Raw genomic sequence first — 17,391 nt, forward strand, 5'->3', positions numbered from 1 at the left:
GTTTGTGTGGATAAATATGAAATTTCCAACTTGCTACTATCTATGATTGCCACCTTTAAGCTAGTAAATTATCCATGCAGCTCAGTGGATCAAGATAAGGAGGACCTATGGAATCCCTTTGCACCTTCCTTCTTTCCTTATAAGGTACTAGCAGCTTTGTACTCAGTATTGCTCAAGAAGTCTAAGAAACAAACAAACAAAAAGAGAACCAGTGCAGTTTGGAAAGGCTCAGTCCACCATCGAAATGATTTGAAATGGGGATGATAGGGCTTGTACTTTGGCCAACATATTTTCCAGCTGATGGAGAAGTTTGAGATGACTCCTGCGTCTGACGGAATCTCTCGGCTCCCACCTTGGGGAGAGGAAGATGCCATAGAAGAGGACTGGGTGACCAGAGATTCAAGACACCTCACTCCTGCCTTCAGCTCACCACTAGTTGGAACACACATCCTCTGCCCACTACACAAATGCTTTAAAATGCAGCAAATGTGTGTCCAAACCACTTCCATGACTCTATAGAATTGGTGACGATTTTTCCTCTGAGTGTTGACCTGCAAATGCCATTCTGAAGACCTATAAAGCCCTTCAGAATGTTCAAAATGAATCACATACTTTATCTCAGCAATCTGTGCAAGAACTCTATAAGGTAGGCCAGTAACATTATCCCTATATTTTCAGGTTGAGACATGGTGGCTGGCTGAAAGTTCTCAAGTGAATTCTTTGGTTCAGGGCTATTCTTCGTGGTAGCCCACTTTTGGTACTAAGATACTTATTACTGAGAAAGTTTTGCACACATACATTTGCCCCAGCTTTTGAAACTTTGTCCTGAAACAATTTAAGTATGTGTTTTTAATGCATGATTTAAGATGAAGCTAGCTTTTGGGCTCCAAGTACTAGTGATGACAGCGAGCCCATTCATTTGCTTAAACCCAGATTTCGCCCAGTCATATATTAAGCAGAGGTGGGGGTACACTCTTGAGAGCAAAAATGATGCAGAGGTGAATGTTCCTGTGCCCTCTGCCCTTGGGATTGCATATATGTATTGAATAGTTCCTAGACAGATGGGTGACTATAAATGATGAAAGCCAAACAAACATATCCACCCTCACCGTGTGGTAAATGGTTAGATCCAACAATGAGACATAAGACAAGGCTGAGTTCCACAAAGACCAACCCCAGGCAGAGCTCGGGGGTCTGTATTTATTAGCAGCAGCTTTGACAGGTAAACATTAACTCATGATGTAACTTCCAGCCAATCACAGAGCAAACCTCATGCATAAACATGTACAGGTACAGGTCACTTCCTGCCAACACCCCAAACTTTCCGCCATAGAGGAAGTGGTGGACTGCACATCCCACACATCAAGTACCTGTCACATGTCTTGCTCTCTAAACACCCCCCTCCTCCCAATCTTGTGACTTTCCAGTACTTTTCCAAGCACTCTGCCTGTTTCCATTGTTTCTACCTAACCCTAGTTTGACCCAACCTGGTCTCCTCCTGTAAAACCTGCTTCAGCCAGATCTATCCCAATCTTTCCAGACCCACCAAGCCTCACCCAGTACAGCAGAACCCATACCTTCATCTCCTGACCTGTCACTGTACTGGCTTGCCAGTATTACTCTTCCTAACGTAGAGGATTGGCGGGTATGCCACGCCATGTTTCTAAATTAACCCCACACACCGCTTCTCTCTAAGACACTTTTCTTCCAGCTGGGCTCACTTTTGATAGTGGAGAGCAACAGGGTTGGTGGTTGAGAAAGAGAAATGGCATTAAGGGATACACTGTGCAGAAGCCAGCCACGAGCAGAGGGAGGATTGCCCATTCTCATCTGCACACTGTTTTATATGCCATTGGAGCTGCTTCTAAGTTCAGTTCATTGGCAATAAATCTGGTCCTCTAGATAAGTCTTGTCCTCTGGTTTTTCATTGTTTGGGGTAAAGTGTCCAAAAAACCAGCATGTCAGTTGCTGGTGTAGTGGTTAAGAGTGGTGGACTCGTAATCTGGTGAACCGGGTTCACTTCCCCGCGCCTCCACATGCAGCTGCTGGGTGACCTTGGGCTAGTCACACTTCTCTGATGTCTCTCAGCCTCACTCACCTCACAGAGTGTTTGTTGTGGGGGAGGAAGGGAAAGGAGATGGTTAGCCACTTTGAGACTCCTTAAGCGGAGTGAAAGGCAAGATATCAAGTCCAAACTCTTCTTTTTCTTTTGCTAATTTTCACAAACACTGTGAGGACACAAGTGATAACCTTCTTTGGCACTGGCAACAGGAATCTGAAGAAATAAAAATGCATTTACCATTATAAACAACACTTGATGCTGCTTTCCCCCTATATCCAGTTCAGTTCACCGAATAGTGAATCCAAGGTCAAATTTTCCTTTGATGAAGAGTCTTTGTCTCAATTATAATACAAAATAATACAAAAGGAAGTATTTTAATGTGACCTTCATTTGGCATTTGTCTTAACTTTCCTTCTCCTGTTTTTATTTAATTCTTCCACTCTGTTGTTCAATTAGTGTTTGACCCCTTAGCGGAGATGTAAATTAAATGACATTTCAATGCCATCCCATATTTAAAATACTGTGTTAGTTGTGGATCATAAAGGGTAATCTTCGTTCTTAAGCTAATTTATTCATTTAACAATTTCCCTCCAGAAGTTCCAGCAGAAGGCTCTGAAACAAACTAAGCAGAAGAAATCCAAGTCGGCTGAATTTCTGATGGGTGAGCCTTGCTTGATGAGTTATTGCTCATAATTTGTGTAAGGATTAATTAACTAATTACAGACAAATGGCTGTGGGCAAAATTTTGCTCTTGCTTGTCAGGGTGCAATTTGTAATTATTTTAATCATTTATTCTCCCCCCCTCTCCTTTTTATATAAAGAGTTAATTTTAACCTAATTCTGTTTTGGTGCCGTTTGATGCTGATAACTCTCAAGTCTTTTCAGTAGAAGGAATTATTAGAAGGAATTTTCTGCTTGTCACTGTTTCGGGCGCTCCTCTGACCTTGCTGCTTCCCCCCCCCCCCGCCCCTGCTTTCCAATAGGAGAAGATGGGAGAGTTGCAGCAGAAGGCATTGCGAATCCAGCTTTTAACATCAGCAGCACAGATCTTTCAGCATATCAGACTTCAGAGGAGGAAGTTATTAGACGTGACAAGCCGGGTAGCACCCTTGCAGCTCACCAACAAAAACTCAGGCTGCAAGCCCGAGCTGAACCAAGAGGTGAGCTTTCACTCTTGATCACCGTCAGATTGAGTGACAGTGGTTATGCTCTTGATCTAACCTGTGCATTCCATGGTGTGTACAAGACATTCCATCCTGATGCGTTCCAATAGAAACCTGGGGTGCTAAAACTGGGAGGGCAAAATGATTGCTGAAAACATCTGACATATACATGTTTGAAGATCTTTCCCCCCTCTCTTCCTTTTATATTCACATCCTGTTCATAATTATTAGGGAAATGCATGGTGATCAGTGCCAGAATAAGCTTCATTGAAAGTTGCACTCTTCTGTCTTGCCTTAATATTTATGTTGCACTGAATTCAAGAATGCTGGCTCCAAGATTAGAGGGAATGCTTTTTCATAAGGTAACAACCACATATTATCCTTTCCCAGCTATCACCTGAATGCTGTCTGTCAACCAATATTTTCCCCTTAATTTATTCTGTGTTTTTTTTACCTGTGTGTCTACAAAAGCTTATCACCAGTCATCTAATATAATAATAGAAAGCCAACAATCTTTTTTCAATTAGTCATACCTTGTGTTATGTTTGCTTCACGTTACGGCTTTTCAGGTTATGAACTTCCAGGTTCGCCATGCTTGCACGTGCAGAAGTGATCTGCGCGCTTTGCGCATGCGCAGAAGTGCTCTATCGTGCTTCGCGCACACGCAGTACTGGCGCTCTACTATCAATCTATCAATTTGGTACTGTGTTACAGTCAAACCCCCCCCCCCAAAGTTCTGGCACCTATCAGGTGGGCGCAATTGCCAGTATAAGAGAACAAGGGGGGTGTTAATGGTGAGTTCCGACACCTCTTTTTCTAGAAAAATAGCACTGGTTACAGGGATTCCTTGCCCTTAAGCATGTCTCATGTTCTGTCTGGTTCCTTATGGATTGAAATTCCAATAGTTAAAACAGCTGAATCAAAACCGCATTATTGAATGGTGCTTATTAACAGGCTCAGTTAACACCAGCAAGTGTTTTCTGAGCCATTCAACACACAGCATTTCCCCAGGAAAGCCAGCAGGTCTCACACTGGCACAATGCCCTCTGCTGCCTGCAGTAAAAAAGAATTGCCAGCAAAATGACACTGTGCGTGCAGCATCGCATGTGCAAACAGGAGCAGATGCAGTCAGTTTTCCAAGGAGAGGGAAGGGAGGGCAGAAGCATGGATAGGGAAGGAATGTTCAAACCGTCCTAGACAGAAGGGAATTGAATCTGCTTAATGCTCATGAACATTATCCGGGACCTGTCAACAGTGACAGTTTTAAAGCAGAGCTAAATGTGGAGATAGGCACATAGCACTGAGACAGTACCACTCCCAGTTGCATCTGGGGAATAACCTGTCTAAAAGCTGCCTCACACCAGAATTTGCCTGCATATGGAAAACCAGCAGGCCAGGTAAAAGGTGAGGTGCAAAGCCTTCTTCTGCCTGATTCACAAGCCTTCCAAGCCGAAGAATTATGAGGCATTAGGTGCATTCAACAAAGTGATTTCCCTCCTTGAACAAATTCATTGGTCTATTCCCAGGTTTTATGAGGGAAGTCAATTAGCCTTTGCACACCTACAAACACTGGATGTTGGGTTCATAAGCCCTCTCAAATGTTATGGTCATGCATGGATGTCCAATGGGACAGGCATGCCTAGTGGGCAAGTGGAGCCAATGTGGTGTGGTGCTTATAGCGTTGGGCTAGGACCTGGGAGACCAGGGTTCAAATCTCCACTTGGCCATGAAGGCCACCAGGTGACATTGGGTCAGTCACTGTGTCTCAACCTAACCTACCTTGCAGGGTTGTTGTGAGGAGGGCCAGAACCATATACATCACATTGAGCTCCTTGGAGAGAAAGGTGGGATGTAAATACAATAAATAAGCAAATAAATAAATTGGATCAGTTGGTATCTAGATTGGAATGTGGTTATTGCTATGCTTCTCCCAACACAATGGAATGGTTTTATTGAGCTGCTTCTTCTTCTTCTTCTTCTTCTTCTTCTTCTTCTTCTTCTTCTTCTTCTTCTTCTTCTTCTTCTTCTTCTTCTTCTTCTTCCTCCTCCTCCTCCTCCTCCTCCTCCTCCTGTCTTCTGTGAGGTACACTAGATTTTAAAATGAGATTCCAAAACATAATCTGGGTAACTTTGGCACAAATCAGAACTTAAATCTTACATGCTTAAAAGTTGACGAATCTCCATGCACCTACTCCGCTATGGAAGAAGGATCTTTGCCAGATCAGTGTGTGAAATTGATTGGAATAACTACAGTAAGGCTGCAATCCTAACCCCACTTACCTGGAGTAAGCCCTATTGAATTAGGGAAAGCCGTCTTGAAAATATTATTGATGAAAGCAACTCCTGCCTTTCATAGAAATTGTCTTAAGACGTTTTCACAGTCTTTCTCGACAGCTTGCTCCATGCAAATAGAAAAGCTTAGCTTGTTGATCCTTAGACCTTGTCAAGTAACACCAGAGAAAACTAGCCCCGTTTCATGTATTCAGCCATCATGTGAAAGGAGATAGCATATCCAAGAATAAGCAGTTTATATATATTTTCCTAAATAAATCAACTCAGAAGACCATTATAAAGTTTGTAAGCTTCTTCTCAATCATGAAGGGTTTTTGACAGAAGCCAGAAAAAAACTGCTTGGTTTTTAGCACATTTTAGGTCGAGGCTCTGGTTTTCTTTCTTCCGAGCCAACAAGAAGTACAGGAAGTGCCAAATAGCTCAGGTCTAAATCAAAGAAAATGTTTGCAAGTGTTCCTAAAGCTGCTTCTGTGTAATGTTAATGCTGTATTAGCATTTAGCTTAACTGCCTGATTATATGTGTTGTGTAAAGAAGCAGAACACAAATTTCTCAGTGGACCTCTTCATTTGCATGTTATATGCTTTCGCATATTTCCAAAAGCAAGTGAGTAATTAGTTCCCAATCTATTCATGAATTCACATAATTAGCAAAATGCTTTTGGTGCTTGCTTAATAGAGATGTTAGTGTATTTAAAATTTTTAAGGAAACAAACAACAAATCAAAACGGCTTCATTTGCTGAGCCATTGCTTGGGTTCCATAGCATTTCCTTAAAGAAAGAGGACCTTTGGCAATCAACATATAATCAATAGTTGTTTGTTTGTTTTTTAATGTAGGTGTTGAAGCGAAGCCTTTCTAGCATAAAATGTCTGGGTCTGAAAGCTGTCTTCTCTCAACTCAAATGCATATGGATATCCTATGATTACTCAGTAAGAAGGCAAAGGTGCTTTGCACATACTCAGAGTTTTCCCCCTCTCCACATGTTGGAGGAGAAAATGAGGTTCTGGAGCTGAGCAACTGCTCTAATAAAACCATCTGACAAACAGTTTAAAGCTTCCCTAAAATGTGTGGTACCCAAGAGTTTTCTCAGTCCCTGCCTGAAACACAATCCTAAGTCATATACCTAAGTCATACCTGTGAGGTATGAGTGTCACCAAAAACGGCTGTCTCCATTATCAAGGCTCCAAGTTACAACTGATATCAGCAAGCACTGCTCATAGGAGAGCCAGTGTGCTGTAGTGGTTAAGAGCAGTAGACTCGTAATCTGGTGAACTGGGTTCGCTTCCCCGCTCTTCCACATGCAGCTGCTGGGTGACCTTGGGCTAGTCACACTTCTTTGAAGTCTCTCAGCCTCATTCACCTCACAGAGTGTTTGTTGTGGGAGAGGAAGGGAAAGGAGAATGTTAGCCGCTTTGAGACTCCTTCGGGTAGTGATAAAGCGGGATATCAAATCCAAACTCTTCTATAGGAGCTTCCTAGTTCAATGGTTACTTCCCAAGTCAACACTGGACTGTTCCCCCTTAACACAGTGTTGCTGGCGTTGACATAACTATCCCAAACATAAACTAAATCAATAAACACTGGGTAATGCATGCTAAAGTGTATTCTGCTTTACTTTATTTTATTTATCCCCTTATACCAAAAGTCTCAAGGTGACTTACAATAAAACAAACACTACAAATCAAATACAACAGATGTTTTCAAAATATATATTATGTCAACAGTAGCTAAAACACGCCAGTGATCATATAATAATTCTCAATATATTAATCAACCCTACCTCTGGCTAGCTACCAGAATAACTAGAAACTGACACAGGAAGCTGCCTTACTCTGAGTGAGACCCATTGGTTCATCTACCTCAGAATTGTCTACGCTGACCGACAGTGGCTCTCCAGGGAGGAAGAGACAGGGAGTCTCTCTCAACCCTTCTTTGCGATGTTGGGGATTGAACTTGCGACCTTCTGTATGCCAAGCGGATGTTCTGTCACTGAGCCGTGACTCAGTAGAATAATGCAAGAAGAGCGATGCAGGCTTTCTTTGAGTTTCAGTGAGGCAAGACATGAGGTTTTGTCTAATTTTGCATTGCATCTAATATTCTGTGAGAAAGCACATCACTGACGTTGGTTATGGATTCTGCTGCCCATTGCATTCCAGTATAATTGGTGAAATGCTTTAGAAGCCCTTGAACGTGTAAATAGACATTCTGCACATGGATCTGGTGAGATGTGCTCAGGAGCAGTTTTCCAGATGAACATGTGGCGCTGGATAAGGAAGAGGAAGTGCAAAAGAATGGTGCTCACATGGTTCTTGGTGCTGAACAAAGAAACCCAGTGCTAGGAACCAGTCAACCCAAGTATCCCACCCATGATAGAAGAAACATACATGCAATGATATACAATAAAAAAACATAAATCTCAATTTAGCAGGAAACATGCGCACAACTCACAGCTTGGGAGCTCCCACGTAGGCAACTATTTATTTGGGAAAATAATAATATTAAGGAAGCAGTTCCTACAAAATAATTTCAATGCCTATCTTTCATTTTAATTCAGATTGTTACTATTTTTTTAACCACTATAGGTTAAAAAGCATACTATAGTTCAACATGATTGGCTGAGGGTGGATCCTAGGCCTGTTTCTTATGCAGCATTTGCAAGTCCATGTATAGGGATGGAGGACTCGCCCATTGATATGCATTCACCATTTCCTCTTCTAACACCCAAGTGAATTATTCTGCCAACCTCTGAAAAAGAGCATGTTCTCACAGTGCTTTGTGCTAGAGGAAAACAATTACGCTGAATAAGGTAGACTAGCTCTGTTATTGCGGTACATAAGACTTTGATTACATACTGCCAAGATTCATACCAGCCTAGTAGTTGTTGACAGATAAAGTAACAAAAATGAAACTCATTTATTTTTTCTTTATTGAGACCTCAAGGTAAAGCAAATTTTCAGGTCTTGTACTTACTGCATGGAAAGAACAGAGCCTGACAGTCAAAGTGTGCTGGTCCAGAAATCTAAATTAAACCTAGTTTCATATCAAAGTTTCATTTAGTCTCTGAAAAGGAGCTGCTGCCTGGATTACTTTTTTTTTTAAGATCTAAAACAAATATACTGTGGATTGCTGCAGTATGCCTTGGATATGTTATCCTTGTCACATGTTTGATTCTTGGAATCCCCCACCCCCTTAAAAATATAATTGCAGTGTAGTGTACACTGTTTTCATACATCCGTTTTCCAAAAGTTTGTTCAATATGCGGACATTGTTTTTATTTCATTCTCATAATAAAAACCATCAACAATAAATGTATTATTAATTATAAATTGCCAAACACATTAATGGCGTTCTACGGAGTAACATAAACCAAAAAACGCCAGCTTCCTGCTGCACATAACTTACAATTGCAACAAGTTTATGTGACAAGGGGCTCAGAACCATTTATGAGACTTGAAGATCAAATGTGATCCTTTACCAAGGCTGAATTTTTTAAGGGAGGGAGATTCGGGCCTCCCAGTTCTTCACAGGTATAACCACTGCTATCAATATAGGTAGTTCTTAAGCAGGTACACCTACTGATGTCCGAACCCAGCACTAGGATTGGAGGAGAAATTAGATCCAGTTTGCATTTAAAGATGGACCTATCAAATCCGCACTTTCCTGAACTATACATGAACCAAAACGCAGCCATCCTTCACCCAATTCAATTTTCTCTGAATTTTGCAATGCAGTTCTCCAACCCAATTGCCATCTGTCCGTCTCGGGAGACAATGGAGGGGTGCTCCTTTGAGGGTGAATTCAAACTGCTGTAGGGTTACAGCACCTGCTGTGGCTGTAGAGACCAATATAAGAGAGACGTGTTTTGTTGCAGCTGGGACAGATGAAGGCATCCGGTTTCTTCTCTCTGTGCTCCTCCCAGTCAGTGGTCATTCCTTCTCACATCACTGCTATAGATACAAGCCTGACTGTATGTTTCCAGGCACTTCAGTTGTCTGCAAGGAATTCTCACAAGGTGGTGTTTATGTTACCAGCCTTCCTGTCACATCTTTGTAGCACAGACATGGTCTGCCAGTGAACTTGGTGACTGAAGCTCTCCCCATAGAACACGTTCTTGGGGATCCTGCCATCTTCCATTCTGTGGCATGACCAAAGCAACGTAGACACCGCTGAGGCAGGAGTGCGCTGAGAATGTGGGAGAGCACATCTTTGTTTGAGACTCGGCCCTAGTAATGTGTTATGATAACATTGGGGTATTTTGGGGGTGTTTTCTGCAAAGCAATGCATGTATTCACACAAAAATGCGGCATTTTAGAGGAAATTGCTTTGCATAAATTTTTATTAGGCAAATTTGCTTTACAAACAACGTGCATATAAGGAAATATGCACACTAAGCTGTTGATGACGTTCCATGAGGATTTTTATTTATTTATCTAAAGATTGCAAACTGATGTGGAAATGTGGAGAACTGAATTTAAGATTGGAAAAATTAGAAATTGAGGGCAACTGACATCAGATTTGCCCATCCCTGTTCTACACTAATGGGGGCTCCTGCACGGGGGGTCAGCACTGAAAGCTACTAGGAGTTTAGTACAAATATGACCTGCCACAATCACTTCTTAATGGCCAGTATCCCTGTATACCAGTGGTAGCCCCTCTCTGTGACTGGATCAGGTGCAGCTCTCCACTTGCGCCACTGAAACCCCCTCTGGGCACAAGGAGCCCTCTTGCAGGACTAGAGTATGGAAGCCCATAAAGATAATATTGTGTGCCAGCAGCTGTATTTCCTTTTATCAATTTCATTAGTTCCTGCAGCACTCTGTATGGCTAGCTATGGAAATTGAAACTGCTAAATGAGTACTTTTATTTCATCAAAATCATTCTGCGGATGCTGAGCCCAAGTTAATACAATTGCTGTTCAGATTAATGAGGCAGCGCTTGCAGCTTCTCCTCTGTAATTAAACACTTCCATGGCTGGCAATAGCATTAAAGATGCGCCAGATGTTGAAAGCTCAGTGGTGAAACTTAAAACTGTTAAAATTGAAGGGGGTCACCTGTGAAACACAATCTCCTTAACAGTCACTTTCAGAGCCCATCTCAAACATAATTTTGGTTTAGGATTAGGTTTTAGGTAGCTTGTTTCTTTCTTTCTTTTTATCAACCTATCATCTACATTTGAGAATTTTCTCATTAGGTTCTGAGCAAAAGTAACATAAACTGAACTTGTTTCCAAAATTACCTTTTCTGACCTTTCCCTAGATGATAATTATGAAACCAGTCAGCTTAGAAGACTTGTTTTTAAAGAAATCTTATAAAGTAGTAGCAGAAATGTCCCTCTTGTGTGCCGGTGTCAAATTTCAAAATTAACATTTTGGTTCATGTGCTTCTAATAATCACTGACCCTTACTTCATGTACTTTCCACAGGAAATGAATGCAGCAGAAATTACTTTGACCCTCTGATGGATGAGGAAATAAACCCAAGGCAGTGTGGGATGGAGGTCAGCAAAGAAGGTGAGGTGGAATTAAGTATGTAATTTTTGTGTCAGAATATTCTTTCCCATTCATGGAAATGAGGTGACAAAGATCACAAATTCGGTTCCATTTAAATATCCAGCTTACAATTTAAATTATAAGTATTAGCCGCTCTAAATGTGATGGAAAGCCTTGGTAGTCTTTGATGAAGGACAGTGTGTTAGCGGGCAGATACAAGCAACTCAATGTGGCCTGGCATTTTGCTTACAGGTTGTGTTTAAAACTGAGTTTCATGAGTGCAGGCATAGAGTGGAAAAACACCCACCTAAGCATATGAGTTAATTAAAAATGTTTAAAATACCTGGTCAAGACTAGCATAGCAAATTGTATAATTTCTGCAGGCCTGGCTTTGAATAACGCTACCGCAGAACTAAATTATTTTGACTGTGTGGGTTCATGATCAGGATTTTGTTGAGAAAAGACAACAATCAAGTATTTTACTAGATTTTAAATCTCACAATGGGGGATGTTATGTAGAACAGGTAGAATAAGTGTCTTAATTTTTCTCTTTTGGAAATTTCCTTTCGCCAATGTAATTTCAGCTAGGTTGCCAGGTCGCATGACTCAGTGGAAAGGAGTTAGGATAAGTCCTGCCCCGACTAATCACTGACCAATCACTCCCTAAGAATGCCCATTTTCCACTGTGTGTTCTGCCATTCCTGGCTCAGCTGGCTTTCCCCAGCTCAGCTGGGATAAGGTAGTTACACTGAGCTGGGATTGAGGGCTTATACTGGTGTAGCCTGGCTGACCTAGGAAGCTGCTGGTTGAGCCAGACTTCTGCCACATCCTAACTTGTTCATTCTGGATGATCTAGGGTTGGATTGTACCACTAGATTGAATTGCTACCTATATGAGAAAAGCCATAAGAAAATCTCTTCCCATTCCAAACTCAATAACTCACTTCTATGGTCAACCAAAGGACACACAATTAAGATGTGTGTATCTGAAGAAGTGTGCATGCACACGAAAGCTCATACCAAAATAAAAACTTAGTTGGTCTTTAAGATGGTGACAGCAGTCACGAAATTAAAAGACGCCTGCTTCTTGGGAGAAAAGCAATGACAAACCTAGACAGCATCTTAAAAAGCAGAGACATCACCTTGCCGACAAAGGTCCGTATAGTTAAAGCTATGGTTTTCCCAGTAGTGATGTATGGAAGTGAGAGCTGGACCATAAAGAAGGCTGATCGCCGAAGAATTGATGCTTTTGAATTATGGTGCTGGAGGAGACTCTTGAGAGTCCCATGGACTGCAAGAAGATCAAACCTATCCATTCTTAAGGAAATCAGCCCTGAGTGCTCCCTGGAAGGACAGATCGTGAAGCTGAGGCTCCAATACTTTGGCCACCTCATGAGAAGAGAAGAATCCTTGGAAAAGACCCTGATGTTGGGAAAGATTGAGGGCACTAGGAGAAGGGGACGACAGAGGACAAGATGGTTGGACAGTGTTCTCGAAGCTACGAACATGAGTTTGACCAAACTGCGGGAGGCAGTGCAAGACAGGAGTGCCTGGTGTGCTCTGGTCCATGGGGTCACGAAGAGTCGGACACGACTAAACGACTAAACAACAACAACAACAAGGTGCTACTGAAGGAATTTTTTTATTTTACAATTAAGATGGATAATGCAAAAAGTGGGTGTGAAACCTGGGCCTCGCATATGGACTTCCATCATTGACTGTCTTGTTGGAGGCCCACCCTTGTTATAGAGGTACTACTTCTTGATTTCTACCAGTTGCTGCCCTTATACATTAGTTTGCAACAAGAGAACCTTCCTTCAGCACACCCCAAACTTCCCTGTAGCCAGTCTTCAAATCCATCAGTCAAGGATGTGCCTGATAACTTACATGCAGACACATAAGCACACAATATTTCCATTCCTTGGGCATATAATAAAGGGTGATGTGAAACAGAAGGAACAAAATGGCCAGTGTTTTCAAGTTGACATGCATAGAGGCTTAGGCCAATTTGTTCTTGTGAACAGGTTCCATGTGACGTTTCCTTGCTCTATTCCAAGACATCATTCAATTATCAATTTAAATCCAGCCGAACTATATCTCTACCAGCTTAACAGAGAGCAAGAAATGCCACCCTAAAGTTGTTCAGAACTTGCCTTTTATAAACCTCCAAGGGCGGGAATTTCCCTTGTTGTGGTATAACTCAAGGCCACCACTGTATGTGCCCTTGATATCTGAATGTGACAGATGGACCTTTGAAAGCCATGATCTTCCCTCGCAGTGAAGCAAGCCATATGGTTCAAAGGTCTGTCAGTCTATCTTGCCATAAAATGTGTAAATACACAGAGACTTAATACAACAAACACCCTAAATCTTCCAGGAATGTTATCAAAGACCCATTCAAATATTATCAACTCGGTGTCCGCAGCCTGTTGGAACGGGAGACTGAACAACGTAAGATGAATATTAAACATTCCCTTGGGTTGTTATGTGGAACAGACAAAAGCCCTTAGAAAAGTCCGTCCAATTTGTTCCTTTTGTTTGACTTAATGTATTAGGTCTCCCTGTGTCTCGGGGAGCCATATCTAAATGGCTGTCTTTTTGAATTTCTCTTACCATGTCTCTGGCACAACTGTCACTTGAAAGCCATGTGAAAGTCCAATTTACTAAGGGTATGTCAGCCATGGCAGGCAGCCCCAGGTTGGTTAAGATCTACAGAACCACAGCACAAGACTGAGCTTTTCTTTATTCCAGACATAATTACTTTGATCAGCATGAGGCCACAGATTGGAAAAGAGAGCTTTGCATAAGATGTGTCCAGAAGACACAGTTTTTATTTTTGAAGAGCCCAATTTATGATACATGTTTCCTCCTTCTCCACCCCTGCTTCTCTTCTCCCTCTCCCTCTCCCTCTCCTCCTCTCTCCTTCCTCCCTCCCTCTGGAAGTTTAAACATGTGAAAAGATATGCAAGGGTGGGTAGCCTTTTTAACCTTGGTGTTTCTTTTTAAAACATATCCTTTGCTCATAACCCATTTATATATTGCACTGCTTCTGGGATGTAGCAAACAAAAAGCCAAATGGGAATCCCCCAGGGAGTCAAGTCTATAGCAGATCTTACTCTCAGAAGTGGAGTGGTCAGCCTGTGCATCTCCACCCAGTTCTGCCCAAGAAAGGAAATGGCAAGGTGACCAGATGAAAAAGCCCCTCCTATCAGGGAAAGCCAATCTGGAGCTGTCAGGATGTTGTTCCACTGGATGGCATTAAACCTTGCTGGCACAGCCAATAATCGAAGAGGATGGTTGCCCAGCAACATTGGGAGAGCACCACATTGGCTATCCTTACTTTATATCTAACATTTATAAAACTCCCACATCTGGCTTGCTTATGGGTCTGATCAGCTACCGGTAGTAAACCTGACACTGTCACCTCCACCTGTGCAGGAGCTTGGTCTAATGATGATGATAATGACAATAATAAGAATTTTATTATTTATACCCCGCCCATCTGGCTGGGTTGCCTAAGCCACTCTGGGTGGCTTCCAACACATATAAAAACATAATAAAAGATCAAACATTAAAAACTTCCTGATACAAGGCTACCTTCAGATGTCTTCTAAAGGTTGTGTAACTTTTAATCTCCTTGACATCTGATAGGAGGGCATTCCACAGGGAGGGCGTCATTACAGAGAAGGCCCTCTACCTGGTTCCCTGTAACTTCTTCTCGCAGTGAGGGAACCATGAGAAGGCCCTCAGAGCTGGATCTCAGAGCTGAACAATGGGGGTAGAGATGCTCCTTGAGGTATACAGGCTGTTTAGGGCTTTAAAGGTCAGCACCAAAACTTGAAATGTACTTGGAAATGTACTGGATCCCAGTGGATCCTCTCAGAGTGGTGTTATATGGTCCCAGCGGCCACTCCAAGTCACCAGTTTAGTTGCCACATTCTGGATTAGCTATAATTTCTGAGTCAACTTCAAAAGTAGCCCCACATAGAGTGCATTGGAGTAGTCCAAGCTGGTCTGAGAGAGCAAAGGTTTTCTGTGACTTTAAGTGCTCTGCTTCTTAAGGATTACTGATTCCTGCCCTACTCCATATCCCAGCAATAGACTGTTATTGGGAGTGGCCATTCTGTCTCACTTCCAATATTGCTGTTGCCCTTCCCAGCCTTGTGGAAGTTGCTGGTGTCCAGGAGAGTTGTTAAAGGTGTAACTCTAGCTACACTTGCAAGGGAACAAGCTCCACTGACCACAGTGGGACTTAAATCTCAGAAACCATGCATTAGCTTGCACTCTAAATGCTTATTACGTGCTGTAAGGGTGACTCCCTACAGGGAGCCAGCGCCCATCATCTTGACGTCCACCTTGCCAAGTACAGAGAGCACCAGTGGTTCTGAAGCAGCCAGAGGGGGAGGAAGAGACTTGGAGGAGGAGAGAAATCAGAGGGAGGAACAATGGGAAAGCTCAGGGATGCAGGCAGATGCTCAGGGATGTTGCAGAGCCAGGGCACCGACCGCTCAGGGAGGAAGCTGAAAGGGCATCGCTCCTTCTGGCGCAAGAAGTAAGAGTGCCGCAACGCAGGTGAAGGGGGTGGCATTTTGGGGTGCCCAGACTACTTTGCTGGCATAGGAACAGACGTACGCCATTGCCGAATTCTGATTCGGGATGAGAGGTCATGTTTTAAGCTGTCTCTACACTGTAAATAAATAGCACAATAAACGTCTTTGAAGACAAACTGGACTCGGGCAGAGTTACTCTAGAGTAGCCACGACAACCCTCTGACACGTGCCATGTTATATACCCACTTAAACGGTTTTTGAAATTATCCAGACTTATCTGACCTCCATTACTTCTCTTGTTTTAGTGCCTGTGAAGTTGGATGAGAAACTCCTCTATGACAAACTGATGACACTTCTAGATGAAGAGAATAGAATTCTGGTGTCACATGGTAAACGTCTTTCATTCACATATTTGAACTGTGTTTGTTTTTTGGCTCATTCATGTATAATAAAGGACTAAGAGTTGGCTCACAACTTCCCGACCATCATTTGGTTTCTCGTGCCGATGTAGGAAGAAGTTATGGTCCTACAGATGTTGCAGACCTTTAACTGCCATTAGTCCTGTCTGTTGACCATGGTGGCTGGAGCTGAAGGGAGCTAAAGTCTGAAAAGATCTGGAGGGCCAAATGCTCCCCATCTTTGCTCTGTCCAACTTCTCTGCATTTGATACCTGAGAGGTGAAGTGTGACTGGTCCCTGCCAAAAAGAACTGTGTGCTTGAGATGCTCCACAAAATTGGTCTGTGGTGGTCCACCTTCAACAGCAAATAATGTTTTGCTGTTGTAGTCAACAAGAAATGAACATATGTGTGTGAGACCAAGCCCTATGTCTAGGTGAATTTTCATGACTTCTACATAGAAATCATTAACCATACATTGGTCACAAAATAATTGCAAGCAGGCACATGAATCCATATTTACAAGCTATTCAACAAATGCATCAGGCCCCTAAACCATACTGAAAACTAAGACGATGCAATACTGTGTTAAAGCCAAAGGCCAAGCAATTTTTTGTGTGTTTTGCTTTTTTGCCAGCCTCTTAATTTTGCACCCTCAGACAATTCCATTTTAAAAAAAAATCATAAAATGGTAGTTGTTGCTGCCACCACTCAAAATTATCACTTAATAATGAATATTTAATATTTTATTTCTGCCCTCCAGGCATCTGTCCTATATTACCAATATATCCATTTACCAATCGTGTATAGCACAAAATAATGTCCAAACTACAAGCCTATACATCATAATCAAACTAAATTTCACTGAGTTCAGCGGAAATTACTCCCAGGTAAGGGGCTACAGGACAACAGTCCTAAGTGCATAGGCAGTTACAGAGTGTACAAATTTGGAGGTAAATTAGTGTAGCTGACAAAACTGGTTTATTCACGAGAAATCAGAACACTTGGAATTCAAAATATACCAGATTAAAAAGCTCTGTATCCCTTGGTGGTAGGGTTTCAGCACAGCTTTGGTACTCAGAAATTGCTGAACAATGTTAACTGGGCAAAAGTTAAAATGTACATAAGATGTAGATATTGGAGTCAGTTCTGTGTCTGAACGTATGGAAGGCAAATAACTTAGATGTGACGTTTTCCCACAAAGTGGGGGGGGAGGGGGAGGGAGTAGACAAATCTAAAAACATGGATTTCTTTTCATGTAACCCAGATGAAGTGAGATGTGAACAAACTGGTTGCTGTCATCTTTTTGTGATCCTAATATGGGAAAATGAGCAAAAGAATCCTCTTGATTATTTGTGACTTAAACTTCTGTAAGTATCAGAGCAAAAGTATGTAGTGTTGTAATCCAAAAGTCCTGCAAAATGCAAGCATATGCTTGTAAC

General features: G+C 42.1%; 1 protein-coding gene across 1 annotated transcript in view; it reads left to right on the top strand.

Moving 5' to 3' along the window:
• Positions 1–2,650: 2,650 nt before the first annotated feature.
• LOC118090247 (uncharacterized) overlaps positions 2,651–17,391 on the top strand; it is a gene marked incomplete at its 5' end in the record, with an annotated part of 91,294 nt that continues 76,553 nt past the window's right edge. The window contains 4 exons of the mRNA XM_060278222.1: positions 2,651–2,723; positions 3,046–3,222; positions 10,939–11,025; positions 15,859–15,948. Of these exons, the coding sequence (XP_060134205.1) occupies positions 2,651–2,723; positions 3,046–3,222; positions 10,939–11,025; positions 15,859–15,948 (427 nt within the window). The remainder of the gene's footprint in view (positions 2,724–3,045; positions 3,223–10,938; positions 11,026–15,858; positions 15,949–17,391) is intronic.

This window comes from Zootoca vivipara, chromosome 8 (genome assembly GCF_963506605.1).
Source record: "Zootoca vivipara chromosome 8, rZooViv1.1, whole genome shotgun sequence".
NCBI lineage: Eukaryota > Metazoa > Chordata > Lepidosauria > Squamata > Lacertidae > Zootoca > Zootoca vivipara.